Source organism: Helianthus annuus, chromosome 7, assembly GCF_002127325.2.
Source record: "Helianthus annuus cultivar XRQ/B chromosome 7, HanXRQr2.0-SUNRISE, whole genome shotgun sequence".
Classification (NCBI taxonomy): Eukaryota; Viridiplantae; Streptophyta; class Magnoliopsida; order Asterales; family Asteraceae; genus Helianthus; species Helianthus annuus.
Window position 1 is genome coordinate 135,926,748 of NC_035439.2, and position 19,892 is coordinate 135,946,639.

General features: G+C 36.5%; 1 protein-coding gene across 1 annotated transcript; it reads left to right on the forward strand.

Annotated features, from left to right (window-relative positions):
* Positions 1–5,109: 5,109 nt before the first annotated feature.
* LOC110868688 (transcription factor MYB106) lies at positions 5,110–7,495 on the forward strand. Its single transcript, XM_022117923.2, is given in 4 exon segments — positions 5,110–5,317; positions 5,412–5,541; positions 6,653–7,035; positions 7,038–7,495. Coding segments are annotated over 4 exon segments (933 nt in total). The 5' UTR covers positions 5,110–5,184; the 3' UTR covers positions 7,325–7,495.
* Positions 7,496–19,892: the final 12,397 nt, after the last annotated feature.

Below are 19,892 nucleotides of genomic sequence, written 5' to 3' on the forward strand. Positions count from 1 at the left end.
CCAACTGATATATTACATGCACATGTAATGCATTAAAAATAGAGTTAATATATGTTATGAAGAGTTAAAATAACCAATGTACCCTTGTCCTATGTGGATGTCAAGTGTCCTATTTCCATAAAATAACTATTAGGTTATGTTTTGTATGGCATAATGAAATGAATGAAGGAATGAAATAAGCGAGAGGTAAAATAGAATAGACGAGGTAATGTAATGGATCGTTATCATTACTTGTCTTGTTTGATAACCATGTAAGAATGAAATGAATCATTACTTTATGTTGTTTGATAGAAAAGAATAAAATCAGTGGTGATTCGAGGTAGTTAGTGGTGGTGGGTGGTGATAGGTGACAGTGGTAGCGGTGGTCAGAGGTGGCGACGAGTGGCTTAGGTGGTGACAGGTGGCGGCAGAGGTGGTGGGTGGTAGGTGACATCAAGGGCGGAGGAGTCGGCGGTGGGTGACGGTGGGCGGCGGCAGAGGTGGTCGCGGGTGGCGGCGGAGGTGGGTGACGGCGGCGGGTGGTGGCAGTGAGTGGTGGTGGGTGACAACGGGGGCAGAGGTGGGTGGCGGCGGCGGCGGTGGGTGGTGGCGGGTGATGGCGTGAGCAAAGGTGGGTGGCGGCGACGGTGGTGGTGGTTGGTGGCGGAGGTGGGCGGCGACGACGGTGGGTTGTGGTTTTGTTTATGAAGTGTGAAAGGGGGGATGGAATGAAAAAAAAAACAGAGAGGATGGATGAAATGATTTTGAGAGAATGAAATGCCTTTTGTAATGAGTGATTTCATTCTCTTGACCAACCAAACACTCTTTTTTTCATTACCTCATAATGGTACATTTCATTTCACCTCTCATTCTAACATACCAAACACTACCTTATTGATGATGAGTTACGTGTTTTTCTCAGTAAAAGTATAATACTTGGACACAAATTCTTCATCTTACAAATAATCAAAGAATTTAACATGTGTAAGTGTGTAACTATTCAGAGGGTCGACCCAACGTGTCTTTCTAGCCTTCTAGGTATTCACTATAGTTTTTAAAACATATAATGCATATGGTCCTTTTTTATCAATCATTAATTACCAATCATTAATTACAAGATTTAAGAGCTTAAAACACTTCTTACACTTCTCATAAAACCATCACTTTTTACACTAACCCAAAATATAAACTTATAAACTTACGCATGACACATTTGACACAATACTATAAGTATGCCATCCAACAAAATTAGTAAATTAAAACCCTATTTAGGCAAACCCAGATCATTTTTTTTTGATAAACAACCAAATCTGATAACATAGTGAAAGTTAGACCATCTTAAAACTGGAAAACATTAAAAATAGACTAAATATACAAACATGAAAATGATACCAAACATGTTTAAATCAATTGCATTACTTGATTTTTAATAATGTGTAAAATTGCATTACGACACAATGTATATTCGTCACTATATTTTGTATATTTTATTATGTTTGAATTTATCTTGATCTAGTCTTTAGGCTTTTCTGTTAGCTTCTTGATCTAGTCTTTAGGCTTTTCTGTTAGCTAGAGTTAGACTAGATCAAGATAAATTCAAACATAATAAAATATACAAAATATAGTGACGAATAATGTACTCTAGCGTTATCATGTCTAAGGTATTATACATGATCTCTCGTGGCAATCAACACAAACAATTTTTTATGGTATTAGAGCCGAGTAGACTTGATACATCTTTTTCTCTCTCGATCATCCCACCCTCTATTTGTATTTCAAGTGACACTGTATTCCAAACACCCCCATATCTCTTCTACGCTCTTAGAACCCAAACTACACGACATGACATATATAGTATCTTCGTTGTGTTCGAATTTCGTTTCTCAACAACCTTTTTTTTGTATGGGACCCTAAGACTTTAGAGTACAAAGTCTATGATGAAAACTTAAAAACAAAGTACTACTCTTGTACTTATACTTAATGAACCAAAAACCATCCAAAAGATAACACGTATCCATATCATAATAAATAAAAATAAAAATTTGAACCCTAAGAAAACTTACATTTTAGAATAAAAATAAAACTTTGAACCCTTACATTAAGGTGAGAAATGGGGACTGGCCCCTAGTCCTAGCCCTTGACGTTTGTAATCTCTTTATCATTCTTGACCCCACCCCCACAAATGACGTTACATATTCAATACAACTGGATGGATGGTGGCACCAAAGCCATAGTATATGTAGCCTTTACTTTTGTTGGTGCCTCTAGTTGGCTTCTTACTCTAAAATGGCAACTTTTTACAAGTCCTTGGTTCAGTATTTTCAACCAAAAGATTTGATGATTAATTAGTACACTTATTTTTGTTTGTATCTTCTTAACATTAAAAGTAAAGTAATATATCTAAAATTAACATGTACGTTTTCTAGATAAATTTTGCTGTTATTTAGTTTTTCAAATCTTATTAAGATTATAACTAGAAATGGTAATCGTGTAACGTTGGTGAGTTGAATTGATAGATCTAAACATGACCCGTATTTTTTTGTCAAAGGCATCAACCTTGACATGGACCCACTTAAAATTGTGTAACTCAAGCCCTTCTCGCCTAGTGGTATGAAGGTGTGTAAACTGTAAGTGGTGCCACTTCTCATGAGGTTGAGGGTTCGAGTCTCATGGATATTGGTGTAAAATTAAGAGTATGATTAGAGGGTCATCAATTTTGTCGGTGAAACGTGAGATCAAAGGAGTTTGAAAAAAATTTCAACCAAAAGCTTGAACCGGGGAAAGAGTATGGAAAGATCAGATTTGTACTCCATTGGATATAACCACACGTATTTGGAGTAAAAATCCGCAAAAATAACAGAATAAGTAAAACCATCAATAGATTTTTCAATTGGTCTCCACATGTCATAAGATAAAACTTCCAATGGGTTTGATGCACTAAATGAGTTGGTACCGAAAGGTAGTTTGTGACTTTTGTTTATAGACCATGAGTTACAATAATTTTTGAATTTTAGATTGAAGCCCTTAACATTTTGCTACATATTTGAAGACTCGAAATGACGGGTGATCAAGTTTATGAAGCCATTCAAGATGTGAAGTAGTAGTGGTTGAGTTGTGGTAAGGAGTGGCATTTAGCATGGTAGACATCAAGATAACTCACCCCCGACCCACCCGTGGGGGTGCATGCATTAGACATTCAACAAATTCATAGATAAATTCAAACTTAAACAATTCAAACAACCAAAAGCATTCAAACAAATTCAAAGATAAATTCCGATTCATGAAAATTTAAACATTCAAAACGATAAATCCAGCCATAAGCCCTTGTCAACACATTATCCAACCCTTGTAAACTTGCAAATATGCAATAAAATAATATATATTTACTAATTAGCGTATAGTTGGTGCCCATATAATATATATTTACTATTTTTTAGTTTTCGAATATTGGATATAATCTGATTACTTGAACTTTTTAGAAACCACATCTGAATCCGAATCTAAAAATTTGGATTATTTGATTTTCGGATCCGGATTCTTTTTTATACACCCCTAATGTTTACAATTGATTTACACTGGTCCATTTATGCACAAGAATACATGAATGTACTTTACTGATTCTACACCTAATATTTGAATAATTAAATGATATTATTGAGTGGACTTGACTTATTGACTATTTACTTGACTTTTCCTTAATAGTGTATGTGTGTTTTGTTTAAGAAAAATCTAAACGAGTTAAAAAGGTTGTAAACCGGTTAACGACTTACCAAGTTGTAATTTTTTTTTCAAAGGGTCATAAATAGGTTGACGGTTGATAGTGAAAGGTTCAAATGAGAAGAATATTTTTTGTAAGAATAAAAAAAAGAAATTTTAACCAATAAAAATCCTTATTTTACTTCATTTAACTTATAGTGTAAGTGTATATTGATAAACTTAAATATATCATTAATTGGTAGCCATCCTTTTTAATATCTAACTGCATTAAATTTGTAACTTATTTCAAGAAAATATATGTTTTCTAAGAATAAAAAAATTAATTTAAAGTGTAGGATAAATTACGAGGTGTGTATTATGAATTAAGAGGTGTGTATGATGAATTACGAGCTGTGTAGAATAAATTTCAAAACGTGTAGGATAAATTTTGATGTGTGTAGACAAAAATTTTAGTGTAGAGGATGATAGTATTTATGACCAATTAATTAGTAAATGATAATAATAAATGAGATAAGAGAAAAACTATTTAATGTTTTACAATTGTACCCCTTTTTTTCTTCTCAATTTAATTTTCTTCTCAAATGAACCTTCCTCATATGAATATGGTGAAAAGGTAAAAAAACGCGGTGGTATTTTCGTAATTATTTACTCGTAGAGTAATTATCAAAATTAGCATACAAATGATCTTGTAGGGTAATTTTATAAAATGTTCTTGTAGGATAATTTTGATCTTATAGGGTAATTTTGTAAAATGTTCTTATAGGGTAATTTTGATCTTGTAGAGTAATTTTGTAGAGTATCATAATTACTCTACAAATGATCTTGTATGGTAATTTTGATCTTGTAAGATAATTTTGATCTTTGTAGGGTAATTTTGTAGAGTATCATAATTACTCTACAAGTGTATAGAAATTACCCTATAAGAACATTTTACAAAATTACCCTTCAAGATCAGAATTACCCTACAAGATCATTTCTAGAGTAATTTTGATAATTATCCTACGAGCAAATAATTACGAAAATGTCACCACGTTTTTTTTTTTGCTTTTTCATGCCTTTCGTACGTTTTGTACGATAAGACTATTTGTACGTGAACTTAACTCTATATTTTATTCAATTTTTAATGGGGTAGTATGTCAACATGTTTAATTAAATGAGTTAACATGTCAAAACAAATACGACCTGCTTAATTAAATGAGTTAACATGTCAACAAAAACACGACCTGTTAAATGGGTTAAGTATGTCAACCCAAACAAAACATGTCTATGAAACGAGTTAAAACAACCGAAAACCTGATTATTTTCATGACGAGTTTGTATCGTGTCAGAAATTGTCACCTCAACCAACGTGAAAACGATAAAAAAATAAAAATGGTATTGTTTTTTTTCCCCCACCTCTCTCCTCAATTGCAACTGTAAGTAGTTGTAAGTTTATAAACAGAATCACCCACCATTCTTTCTTGTTCTTCCTCCAAAAAGTTGAAGAAAATGGGAAGATCACCATGCTGTGACAAGGTGGGATTGAAGAAAGGTCCATGGACTCCTGATGAAGATCAGAAGCTCATGGCTTATATTCAAGAACATGGCCATGGAAGCTGGAGATCTTTGCCTTCTAAGGCTGGTATCAATCTTATTTAATTTTTTAAATTTAACTAATACTGTTACAGAAATAGTGTTCTTGCTTATAAACTTAGTGAAAACACACACACACACAGGGCTGCAAAGATGTGGGAAGAGTTGCAGATTAAGATGGATAAACTATCTTAGACCTGATATTAAGAGAGGAAAATTCAGTCTTCAAGAAGAACAGACCATTATTCAGCTTCATGCTCTTTTGGGTAACAGGTATTTATTTTTAGATTTTTTTTTATTTTTTGTGTAATTTATATCCATTTTTAATGCTTTAATCCACACATATAAAGCATGTTTTCCTTTTAAATTCAAGTATCTTGCATTTATTTAGTATTTTTTTTCTTTCAAACTATCATAGTTTTTATTTCAAAAGAATTCTTATTTTAACCAATTTTTCATTTTTACTTACTTCATCTAAAACGTTAAATGTGATTATGTAGTTCAAACAATTTTTTTTTTTGTTAAATTATGTGGTTCAAGCTAATTTTTTTGGTTTAATCGCGTTTGATTCTTGAAATTCGCATAAATTAAAATTGAAATTAACTCCGTCCAAAATCATGTTTGATCGACAGTTGAATATGTAAAAAAACCGAAATGAAACATAGTACATAAATGATAAATGTATTCTTATTTTTAAGGCAAATAATCGCAACTCAGTTATTGGCCGATAATAACCCGAACTGATCCACTTTTGGCCGATAATAGTCTGCGTTAAATATAGATTAACGGAGTTAAGTTTTTTTTTTTCCGAATTACAAGTTGATGTTTTAGGGGCTTTTGATTACGAGGATACGAGTTGATTGATGTAAATTTTACCTCGAAATAATGTCCCGAATGACGAAAACGGTGCTTCAATTCGGGTGTTTAAATTTCTAATTAACAAAATCAAGCCGTTTGAAGGATCATTTCGAGATAAGTTTTACATAAATCGATTCGTATCCTCGTTCTGATCAAAATCCATAAAACATCAGTTTGTAATTCGGAAAAAAGCTTAACTTCGTTAAGCTATTTTTAACGGCGGACTATTATTGGCCAAGAGTGGGCCAGTTTGGATTGTTATCGGCCAATAACTGAGTTGGGATTATTATCGGTCAAATTCAGAAAGATGGAATTATTTAAATCCAATTTGCCTATTTTTGATGATAGAATCATGTGTTTTTTTACAAGATGACATAGAGAAGCTAGATGATGAAGCATTGATCTTGCAATTATGTTTTGACGATTCCTAGGATTATTACTTGTTTGATTTAATTTCGTTTTCTAAATGTTTTTTTAATCATGTTTTATCTTTTGTATTGTTTTAATTTGATTGTCCTCTTGCAAGGTGGTCGGCCATAGCTACTCATTTATCAAAGAGAACCGACAATGAAATCAAAAACTATTGGAATACCCATCTTAAAAAACGGCTAATTAAAATGGGAATTGATCCAATGAGTCACAAGCCGAAAAACGATACTATTTTGTCCAAAAGTGGTTGCTTGAAGATCACAACCAATTTGAGTCACATGGCTCAGTGGGAGAGTGCCAGGCTCGAAGCTGAAGCTAGATTGGTGAAGCAATCTAAGATTCAGTCAATGAGCCTGAACCCACTCCCTATGCAATTGAACTCGAGTGCGTGTTCAATGACCTCAACAATTGGGCCACCTTCTGAGTACCTTGATCTAGATAAGGATATTGTACATGAAAAAGGTAATGAAGTCTGGGAATACAAAATATTGAGAATGAAATGGAGAAGTTTGATGACTTGACCATACCGGCCATAGATAACACATGGACGACTCAACCATTACAGACAAGCAACAATGACGATGATCATGTCTCGAATTGCGATTTCTTGGAGCATTTTACTGATCTTTTGCTTCGTAGTTCAAACTTTAATGACCATTGCGGTTATACTAAAGGCGACAATTCTAATATTGGTCTTATTTGTGGTGAAAAACTGATCGAGCCTACTGAAAATGTCAAGGATTCTTACGACGAAAACAACAAGATTTAGCGAGAATAACATTCTTCTTATGATGAATTCTTCGCCATCTAATTCTCTTATGTTTTAGGGAAACAACTCTATAGTCTCTACCATTGTGTTCATGTTTTTTCCTGATTTTTCAAAAGTTGTAAAATGGTTGCAAATGTGTATTGTAATATGCAAGTTGATTTGTAGTGCTTATTTCTTTAATTTTAGAGTAAACTGCCATTTTGGTCTTTGTGGTTTGAACACTTTTGCCATTTTAGTACAAATCTCAAACTTTTTAAATCTGGGTCCCTGTGGTTTTATTTTTATTGCCATTTTAGTCCAAAATTCAAAAACCCACTATTTTGACTGTTGAAAGCTGGTTGTTTTGTCTTTTTGTTCAGGGGTATAATCGTCCATCTTAATTAATTATAACCTATTATTAACTTTAAATATATATGCACACACTCTCTCTCTCTCTTTTCTCTCTCTCCAAACTCTTCATTCCCTCTTCAACTCATCAGATGATTCAGATCATCACAATCTTCTTCATCACCGTCGCCGTCGCCACTCCAGAAGCTCCTCTACTGCCGTTACCACCGGAGAAACCAATCTTTATCACCAATTCTTTCAGTACCAGATTCTTGGTCACTAATAGCTAATAACCCTTGGTTGTATTGATCAATGATAGTGTTGTGGTGTTTGTTTTCTTTGCAAGTAGCTTCTGGGTGTCGGTGGATTTGGGTTTTTTAGGGTTACGGTTAGGGTTTTCAAGAATTTGATCAGTAAAGTTGTGATCAATGATGGTGACGACAGCGGCAGCAGCGCCGCCGTCTGCGGCGTTTCGGTGGTGGTTATGGCCTGAGGGACGGTGAACAAGGAGGGTGGTCAGCGGCGGTACTTTCGTTAAAATCAAATGGACAAAAAATGCCCCTAAACTAAAAGACAAAATAGGCAGGTTGGGGTTTTTGAATTTTGGACTAAAATGACAATAAAAGTGAAACCACAGGAACCCAGATTTAAAAAGTTTGAGATTTGAACTAAAATGGCAAAAGTGCCCAAACCACAAGGACCAAAATGACAGTTTACTCTTAATTTTATTATGATAATAATAACAATTCTACTACTACTACTGCTACTGCTGCTGCTGCTGCTACTACTACTAGTTAAAAAGTATTTAATATTTAAAAGTAAATTACTTTTTGAGTCCTTGTGTTTTAGTTGTTTTAACCATTTGAGTCTAAAATCAAAATGTTTAACGCCCTGAGTCCTTAGACACTTTTTTTATAACCATTTGAGTCCAAATTATAACCTTTTGAGTCCAATTTTTTAAACAAAATTGGACTCAAACCGTTGTAAAATGAATAAAATTGGACTCAAAACTTTATAAAATAAATGGCTAGGGACTCAGGGCGTTAAACTTTTTGATTTTGGACTCAAGTGGTTAAAACCACTAAAACACAGAGACTCAAAAAGTAACTTACTTAGTATTTAAACTAAGCATATAATGTTATTTAGTTTCAATATTTTTGCGCAAGTAAATCAAATAGGTAACTAATGATTATATGGATCACTGATTTTTTTTTTGAACGGTGACTTTCTTTTTGAGTTACGTTGTCTTAACCGGATCCGCACTGATAATTATTAGTCATATTAAGTTCTATGATTTTGATAAAATGCAAATTGATAAATAACTAAACTATATATGAAAGTGGGGAAATTGGGAAGTTGGAGTGAACGGTTGGTTTAAGGTAAGTGCCTAAGGAGAGAAAATATGTTACATAACTTAGTTAATCATAACACGAGACAGTTTTTTCGATGATGAATTTAATGCTTATAACGTGTTTCTGCTTGTGGAACAAATGTGTTATTGATGGGTTAAAGTTAAAGAATAAGTCAATAGCTTACAACTTAGGGTCTGTTTGGTATAGGGTAATGGAATGGACGGGTGAATGGAATGGACGAGGTAATGGAATGGATGAGGTAATGGAATTAATTTTTACCATTCCATGTCTTGTTTGGTTACCATGTGAGAATGGAATGAATCATTACTTTTTTGTTGTTTGGTATGCGAGAAAAGACGAAGGGATAAAATCGGAAGGCGGTGGTCAATGATGCGTGGTGATTGTGGGTGGTGATAGGTGGCAGTTGTAGCAGCGGTGGTGCTGGTGGGTGGAGACGGTGGCGAGTGGAGACGGGACGGGTGGTGACAACGGTGGTGTTAGTGGGTGACGGTGAAAGTGGGTGGCAGCGGTGGCCAGAGGTGGTAGTGGTGGCGACGTGGCGACGGTGGTGGCAGGTGGTGGCGGTGCGTGGTGGTGGTGGTTGATAGCGATGACGAAGGTGGGTGGCGATGGCGGCGGTGATCGGAGGTGGCAGCGGCGATGATCGAAGGTGGGTGGTGGCGGTGATCAGAGGTGGCAACGACGATGGTGGATGGTGGCGGTGGCGGGGATGGAGGTGGGTGGCGGCAAAGACGGTGGCGGGTGACGGTGGTGGCGGGTGGCGGCGAAGGCGGGTGACGGTGGCGGATGACGGCGGTGGTGGGTGGTGGGAACGGTAGTGAGTTGTGCTGTTGTTAATGAAGGGTGAAGAGGGAATGGAATGGAAAAAAAACAGGGGGCAGGGATGGAATGATTTTGAGGGAATGGAATGCATTTTGGAATGGGCGATTCCATTCCATCGACCAACCAAACACTCTTTTCTTCATTCCCTCTCAATGGTCCATTTCATTCCACCTCTCATTCCTGCATACCAAACGCTACCTTAATACTGAGGTTAAGACTGGTAAGTTAATACAACTAACAATGTGATTGATACACCATTAGGTAACGTTTGGTATGTAGGAATGAGAGATGAAATGGAATGGACCATTGAGAGAGAATGAAGAAAAGAGTGTTTGAAACTAAACTATATATGAAAGTGGGGAAATTGGGAAGTTGGAGTGATCGGTTGGTTTAAGGTAAGTGCCTAAGGAGAGAAAATATGTTACATAACTTAGTTAATCATAACACGAGACAGTTTTTTCGATGATGAATTTAATGCTTATAACGTGTTTCTGCTTGTGGAACAAATGTGTTATTGATGGGTTAAAGTTAAAGAATAAGTCAATAGCTTAGAGCATTCACATCCAATCCATTATATTTTCACCATAAATTACACTAAAAACACTACATTTTCTCTCTTATTTTCAATTAAATAATATTTTTTTATACCTTTATCATTACCTTTTCTCTCTCATCCACTCACAACCACTTTCAAAATATATTAGAAAATTATAGGGTGTGAACAGTGTCCCCCCAAATATACAGATAAACAGTAACATTTTATCTCTCCTCCACTTACAACCACTTTTTATACTCTTTATATTTTAAAAACAACACACACATAATTTGATTCCTTGGATGTGAATGCTCTTACAACTTAATACTGAAGTTATGACTGGTAAGTTAATACAACTAACAATGTGATTGATACACCATTAGGTAGCGTTTAATATGCAGGAATGAGAGATGGAATGGAATGGACCATTGAGAGGGAATGAAGAAAAGAGTGTTTGGTTGGTCGATGGAATGGAATCGCCCATTCCAAAATGCATTCCATTCCCTCAAAATGATTCCATCCTTTCCCCCTGTTTTTCTTTTTCCATTCCATTCCATCTTCACCCTTGTTGGGATTGAACCCTACCAGAGGAACAGATAATAAGAGCCAAAACCAGTTCACAAAGTGGATTCATCATAAGCAGCTGTTTGCATTAGACTTTCCCCTTGAAAGTGGTTATAACATCTGATGGCCCTCATCCATTGTTCGTATACTACAACTGCTGTCCATTAAGCACTGCTTGTGTACAACAACTGCTGAAGACAAAGTGCTGCTCATAAATCAACTGCCCTAAGTCAAGTGTTGCTAAAGACCAAAGCCCTGCTTGGAATGAAGCAGTGGAATGAAGAAACAGTTGTTTACTTTGTCTATTGTAATAGTATCAATATTTAGCTAAGCAGTAGTTATATGTATCAGTGGTTACATGTTGTTAGGTTGTTAGATGTCACTTTCATGGTGACGTCGGCTCAGATGCTTCAGTGGTTTGATTTGCCTATAAATGGAACAGTACCCTGTACTGTTACATTTGATTGACTGAGTGAGTTCTTCTCCTCCAATCCTTTCATCTTGTGCAATCAACCATGGAGCATCAGGCTAAGGGGGAGTTTAGTTTGTAAGCATGCATTGTAATATTTTGATTTGATCTGTAATCATTTGACTAATGGAAAGCATGTGTTTATCAAAACTATTTTCCTTTTTGATTGTGCTTACAAAGTTTGTGTTCATTTTCGCTGCATTTAATTTCAATTCATATCTATTAATTTGTTCAAATTACACAAACAAACACAATCATGAGAGCCTCAGATCCTAACAATTGGTATCAGAGCTTGGACAGTCAAATTTGATCTAACAATCAATTTGACATAACAGTTCAGCTCAAAATTCATTGATGCTAAGGTTGATCGTATTTTGTTGAAAAACAGAGTAACGAGTGAGCACGTTCAAAGTTGCTATTCAGAACTCTGTAAAACAACCAAGATTTCATATGACACACAAACTTCTCATAACAAGTGATATCATGCATAAACCACCTATAGTGTTCAGATTTGAAAATATGTCTAATAACGATGATATAATCATTTTCTTTACAAAAATTGATCTCAAGTGTTGATATGAAGTTTGTGATGTTTCCATCATGTTTAATACTAAGGTGTGAACCTCTGGTCAACAAAACCTAGTTTCGTAAAAACATTAGTGTTTTGTTAACATAAAAGGAGAGAAATTAAAACCTTAGTTATTAAAACTTATGTGTTGAAAAACAGGTTGAGAATCCTGTTAAAAAGGATCAAATCAACTTTGTTAAGAACACATTTAGAAAATCAAGTGTTAAAACAGACTAAATCATATGTAATGTGAGATTTGACATAAGCATGTGCAAAAATGCCCAAATCTCTCTAAACATTGTTGTAAAATGATTCTAGTCTAAGTATTTCTTCAATAAAAACCTCCTAGTGAGTATTTTAGTACTTATGAATGGGAAGGGTAAAAAGGGAAAAAGAAAAATCACAAAAACTCAAAAGTGTGTTTATCTCAAAACTTTTGAAGTCAAAAGAAAAGAGTATAGATGTAAAACACTTATGAGTCCAAAATTGGGTGAACAATGGTCATCAAGCAGCTGTGTGCATTCATCGATTCAGGGAAGTTCAGGTAACAATAGTATCACCAGTGATTAAACTTAAAAGAGGACTAGGCAAGTTTTTCAGTGTCATCACATGGTAACAAAGTCTATAACAGGAATTTCAAAACCCACGTGTACATGTCTCCTCAGTTCTGCAATCAATTGACAAGGAAATGGTCTCAAACAGTGGTTATTATAATGTATTTCAAAGCATTGACCATTTTCTTAGAACTTGAGAATGATGTGACTACGAGTTTAATTGGAAAGTATACCAGATCCTTTTTGATGTTATTTTCAGAATAACCTTTAATTATTTTTCTTGAAAAGGTTTTTCTCAATAAAACAGGATATATCATTTATTATTTTTCTTTAGAATGATATACTTTGTATTTTTACTTCTTTTTTATAGTAAAAATTTCATTCTCCTGTCAAGATGTAAAACCCTTATTTTTTTGTGGTGATGCTATCCTTGAAAACAGATCAAAAGGAAATGATACAAATGTCAAGGTCATGTCAAACTCAAGTTTGTGTTAACACAGATCAAAGATTGATTGCTAACAGACCTTAAAATACTTAAATACTCATGTCATAATTAAAAATTATGACTCAAAATGAGTAGCCATTGTAAAAGAGTTTTCATCATCTGGGGTACTAAACCACTGTCAGGAATTTATAAAAGCTTCAAAACTTGTAATTGACATGTGGCAAAACCTTGAATACATATTCCTGTAGAAACTGCTAACATACAAATCTAGACAATTTGCATCTAAAATGTATTTTGTTAAGCATTCTTGCAGATATTTCATAAATCACCATCAACAGATGTTGGACATGATATTGTGGTTACACAAGACAAAATCATTCCCCTCATCTGAACAAGCAAATGCTCAAAACTTTTGTCAAAAGCTTATTCACTGTTGCACTAACAGTTGCTGATGTAATAGTCGTTCAAATTCTTACCATTTCTTTACCCCTAACTACTGTTGTGCTCAAACATCTGCTTCCTAAAGTCTGTCCACTGCTGAAAGTCAACCCCTGTTCTCTCATTTTCCTGATAAACACTGTTGTTCAAAATCAGTTGCTCTATCCACTGATGTGCTATCCACTGATAGTAAAAATCACCCATTGCTTTCATTTGTTACCGTTGCAACCACTGATATTTGCTTCATCAGTGGCTCTCAAAACAACTGTCCTCCATTATTCATCTTTTCATCGGAGGTTGGCACGTGGTCAGTTTCTAGCCATCAGATCGTTGTAACCGCTGCCACATCAGCATTCACTTTTTCCCTAAATAAAACCCTGACCAAAATCCCAAACAGGGTTTTACATTGTCGAATTGAATTCCAAAATTCTTTTCTCAAAGCAGTTTTCAACTTTCCATCTCAAATCATTCTTCGTTCTTCTTCATCAAAATGACGAAATCGAAATCGAAATCGAAATCAAAATCAAAATCAAAATCAAAATCAAAATCAAAATCAAAATCAAAATCAAAATCAAAATCATCTTCATCTTCCAAAGAGGTCACTCAAATGGCCGCTGAACCCATTGAAATCCCATACAAATCCCCTCACAATTATTTGGGTTTACTCACAAAACCCACTACCACACACACCTTCGATTCCATCATCGACATCATGTCTGCATCAAAGTACAAAACTTTGCTAACAGCGGATGCTCCAATTTACCAACAAACCCAGAGAGAGTTTTGGAAAAATGCTACCCTTGACAAACAAGCCGAGAATGTCATAGCCACCAACTCTTCCATACAGGGTAAACCGATTCAAATTACTCCACAATCCATCTCAGAAGTCTTTAAACTCGATGATCAGCAAGGTAAAACATCTTTTCCTAAAAACGAGTTGAAAACTGATTTTCTGAAAAAGGGGTATGCAGAACAAACAAAAAGAGATACCTTACAAAAAGGTTTCTTCCCTTCTGCACCTAGGTTTTTATTCCATACACTTTTGATGTGCGTTTCAAATAAAACAACTGCTTTTAACGAAATACCATTAAAGATCCAATGTCTGGGCTATGCTATTTTATATAATGAAAATTATAACTATTCCCAGGAGATCTTTGATGACTTGGTAACGTTTTTTACTTATTACAGAAGAGAGAGAGCTGCAGCAGGTTCTCGAGGAAGCCCACGAAAATGTTGATAGAAAATCATTTTTACTTTTTCCAAGGTTTCTAAGCTACTATTTTAAACAAAAATTTGGAAAGGAAAATGAAAATTTGCTCAAACAAGGTGTTTATTTTCAAATAAATGGTTTAACACCTGAAACATTCACTAGAATGTTAACACCTACAAAAACAAAAGCAGAGGTGCCTGAGTAGAATTTAGCAGCTACCACTGCTCCTCAGGTATCTGCTGTTGAGCCCACTGCTCTAGGTGATCATAGCAGCACAACCACTGCTTTGAAACCCACACCTGCCATTACCAAAAAGACCAAAAAGAAAACATCCAAAAAGCCCCCCAAACCCAAATCAAAGGCAACTCTGGAAGATGAGATCCCAGAGCCACTACCAGTGACAACACAAATGTCACCAACAACCACTGCTGCTACTTCCTCACAGCAGATGGAAGAAAGATCCCCACCCTTGCCTCAAACTCCTCCTGCATCCTCACAAAAGGATCAGGTTGTAAACACAGGGACCCCACATTATGAAGCTCTGGATCCAACTAGATCCATCTTCCTCAGTCCTGATCCCAAGGATATGTCTCTTTCAACACCCCTATCTTCACCCCTCTCATTACCACAATCCATTATACCCTTGTTGCATGCAGTTGATATAGTACAGACACAAACCAGTTCCTCTCAATCACCTATCACTGAGAGTACACTCCCACAAGTGACTGGGTCTGATACTCATACCTCTGCTATCCCAGCAACAATTGAGGAGGTTACATTGCAGGAATTACAAGTAATTCCTGACAGTAGTTCAAGTGGAGCAGCAACTACAAATGTTGGATCAACAGATCTACATTTGGCCAGTCGTTTCATTAATCAGACTCCCTTGAAGGCAATTCTTTCTATAGCACCTCTGAGAACCACCAATGAGTCTGTTATGACCACTGGTACCTTCAAAAGGCTATCAAGTGCTGAAGGAAGAAGACCCCAGTACCAAGAACAAGGGGCATCAATGAATGATTTTTGGGATTCGGTTCCAAAGTCATACATTGATACAACCACTGCTGGTGGGGAATCAGATGATCCCATTAAATTGGGTGATGATTTACAATATCAGGAATTGACGGGGAGAATTGACAACCTTGAAACATCTGTCGCTGAAATAAAGGATATGGTGCAATAGCTGTTAAAAGCTCAAAAGGCACAACCCACTGCTGTTCCAGCTCAAGCACCTGCACAACCTGCACCCGCTGCAAATGAGTTATGGAATTTATTTCAACCTCTGCTAGAAAAACAAAGACAAATGGCAGATCAGCAACATGCAATATATGTACAAGAGCTGAGAAACATGATGGAGTCAAGGTTTAGAAACACTCAAGCAGACATCAAGGCTATAAAGGCTCACATCCTGAATACCACTGGCACTGCTCCTCCCAATGTTCTCTTCATCGATCAACTACCCCCAGATAATGCTAAAAAGGGGGAGAAAATCAAGGAGTGGAAGAAAAAGGGGATTGATGATGGTCTTTATGTTGAACTTGAAAAGCATGTTTCCAAACCATCTCCTAAAGACTCCAAGCACCAAACTTCTACCTAAACAGCTGATGTAACTCCTGCTGTATCAACAACTGTTGGTACATCAGTAGTTTCAGCAGTTGTTAAAACCATCACTTCAACACACACCACAACCACTGCCCTACCACCACCTAAAATCACCTCACCACCAAAAGCCATCACTTCAACTACATCACCACCCATCAAATCACCACCTGCTCAAAAGCAGAAGACATCTACTGACACATCAGTAGTTGTAATGACAACAGAGGTTGAAACACCAGTTGTTTCAACAGCTGTTTGCCAGCCATCCACCATTGCTCTCACCATTTCTACAATCACCATACAACCCAGTGTTACATCACAACCAAAACCTCATTCACCCAAAAAGCTTTACACAAGAAAAAGGAAATTTCAGAAGAATAATGATGATATACCAGCACCTACTCCATTATCCTCCACACCTTACAATGTTATCAAGCCACAAACATCCACTCCACCAACTCTGGCCAAACCAGTAAACCCTGCAAACATTGTATCTGTTGCTGAAAGTTATCCACTAGAATTGGAAGCTGTAAAGGATGAGATAAGACAATTCTATACGGTGGATGATCCTTGGAAAAGAAGATTTCCTTCTCTCATTGGCTTCAGGAATCCAGTAAATATGAATGAGTATCTAAAACTCAAAGCCAGGCAAGCAGATATAAGAGCTAGAATTGAATTCAAAGATCAAGGTGATAAAGCCATTTCTGAAAGAATGGAATTTTTACTCACTAAGGTCAAACAAATGGAAGATTATGTAAAATACCTGAGCAAAGATATGTAAAATATGCCACCTGATGCTGCCCTACAAAAGGAAATGAGAAAGGATTATCTTGAATTCATCATGAAAGAAAAGTTTTATCTAGCCAAAGAAGAACAATTCAGTGCATGGCCACTCATTGCACTAAAGCATGAGGTAAACAGAATCAAGAATCAAGAATGATCCAAGTAAGAAAAGGACAACTCCAAATTGGAGCAAATACAAACAGGCCTTTGATAAGCTTACTTCAGAATACAAAAGAAAGAAACAAGAGCTGGTGGATGCAAAGGTTGGAACTGCCAAAGCCATAGCAAAATGGACTAGGCAATACACAGATGAGGCTTATGAAAGGTTAAAGAAAAGAAAAATGACAGATCCTAGTCTACCACAAAAGCCTAAACACAAAGAGACAAAACAGATCAATGCTCCTAAACCACTGATCACATCAGCAGATGGCTCAGTCACTGAGTTAGATCAAAGAAAAAGGCAAGAGTAGATTGAAAAGGAAACTGCAGAAGACATAGCTACAGCAAATGACATCATAAAAAGGGCCTTCAAACAAATGTCAGCTGAAAACTCTGAACTAGCAAAAGCTCAGAGTACTGATCAAGCTAAAAACTCTGAACTAGCAAAAGTTCAGAGTACTGATCAACAAATTCTCACAAGGCCACAATCTCCCAACTCATCAGTAAATAAAACTCTCCCAAGAAACCCATTGGGTTCAAAAATACTAAAATGGATGTCTGATCAAAAGACCCATGTATTGACATTGATCAGATCCAATGGAGAAGTAAAGCACATATCAAGGGAACAAGAACTGGGCCTGAGTGTTGAAGATCTACAAGATCTCCTTGAGCTTATACTGTGTAGGGATGAGGATGATACAAGTTCCATGGATTTTGAGCTACAATTTAAAGGACAAGTTAGGGAACTTCTGATGAGACAATAAAGATCCAGAATAATGAAGGGTTTTAGCATTATCTGTTCCAGGGGGAGATTGTTGGGATTGAACCCTACCAGAGGAACCGATAATAAGAGCCAAAACCAGTTCACAACAGTGGATTCATCATAAGCAGCTGTTTGCATTAGACTTTCCCCTTGAAAGTGGTTATAACATCTGATGGCCATCATCCACTGTTCGTATACTACAACTGCTGAAGACAAAGTGCTGCTCATAAATCAACTGCCCTAAGTCAGGTGCTGCTAAAGACCAAAGCCCTGCTTGGAATGAAGCAGTGGAATGAAGAAACAGTTGTTTAGTTTGTCTATTGTAATAGTATCAATATTTAGCTAAGCAATAGTTATATGTATCAGTGGTTACAGGTTGTTAGGTTGTTAGATGTCACTTTCATGGTGACGTCAGCTCAGATGCTTCAGTGGTTTGATTTGCCTATAAATGGAACAGTACCCTGTACTGTTACATTTGATTGACTGAGTGAGTTCTTCTCCTCCAATCAGGGCCGGCTCTGAGCAAGTGCCGGGCGGGCGTCGGCTCAGGGCCAAAATCGTAAAAGGGCCCGAAATTTTTTTAGAGTTTATATATTTTTTATATAAGCTATATATACTACATGATACAAAATAGAGAAAGAAAATCAATTTGCTCTAGTGGTAGGTAGACTCCGTTTTAAAGCATAGGACCCCGGATCGAATCTGTTTTCTGGCTGACTTTTTTCTTTATTTTTCTAATTAGGAATTGAAGTTCACAGGATATGTCAAATGTAGTTTTCTTCATCTTTATCTCCATTTTAATGACATTCACAGATATTAAAATGTTGTTTTCTTTTATTAATAAATTCATTAGTATTTTATTTGAAGAACTCGTGTTAGAACTTAACTAATTCAAATTTTCCCTTCTATACGTTTTGACATAAATTTAGTTTGGAAACGAGTTGGGTCAATTGTAATCTATACTTTATCACGTCGCTTACGTCGCTACTGCACATTGTGTACATTTTGAGTTGGTCTACATTTCCTTGTAAAATTTTATTTGGAAACAAATTGGGTCAAATTTAATATATTTTCATTCAATGGTATGAATTTGGATTACTTTACGTTTCAACGTGAATTTAGTTCGGAAACGAGTCGGGTCAATAGTGGTCTATAATTTATTCGTCGCGTATGGCGTCGCCGCAACGCACAATGTGTAAAAAGCTAATATTATATTGAATTGAAACTTTCAATGTTTTTATTTAGAAACTTTGAATATTATATTATTACAGGGCGGATAGGGCCCTATTATTTTATCTCGCCCAGGGCCCAAATTTGTTTTAACATTTCCGGAGACGGCCCTGCCTCCAATCCTTTCATCTTGTGCAATCAACCATGGAGCATCAGGCTGAGGGGGAGTTTAGTTTGTAAGCATGCATTGTAATCTTTTGATTTGATCTGTAATCATTTGACTAATGGAAAGCATGTGTTTATCAAAACTATTTTCCTTTTTGACTGTGCTTACAAAGTTTGTGTTCATTTCTGCTGCATTTAATTTCAATTCATATCTATTGATTTGTTCAAATTACACAAAAAAACATAATCATGAGAGCCTCAGATCCTAACAACCCTTCATTAACAACACCACAGCCCACTACCGTTGCCACCACCCACCACCACTGTCATCCGCCGCCGTCACCCACCTTCGCCGCCGCCCGCCACCGCCGTTACCCGCCACCCACCTCCATCCCCGCCACCGCCGTGCCACTATCCACCATCGCCGTTGCCACTTCCGATCACCGCCACCACCCACCTTCGATCATCATCGCCACCATTGCCGCTGCCACCTCCGATCACCGTCGCCGTCGCCACCCACCTCCGTCATCGCTAACAACGACGACCACCACCACCGCTACCACCTGCCACCACCGTCGCCACCGCTACCACCTCTGACCACCGCCGCCACCCAGCTTCGTCATC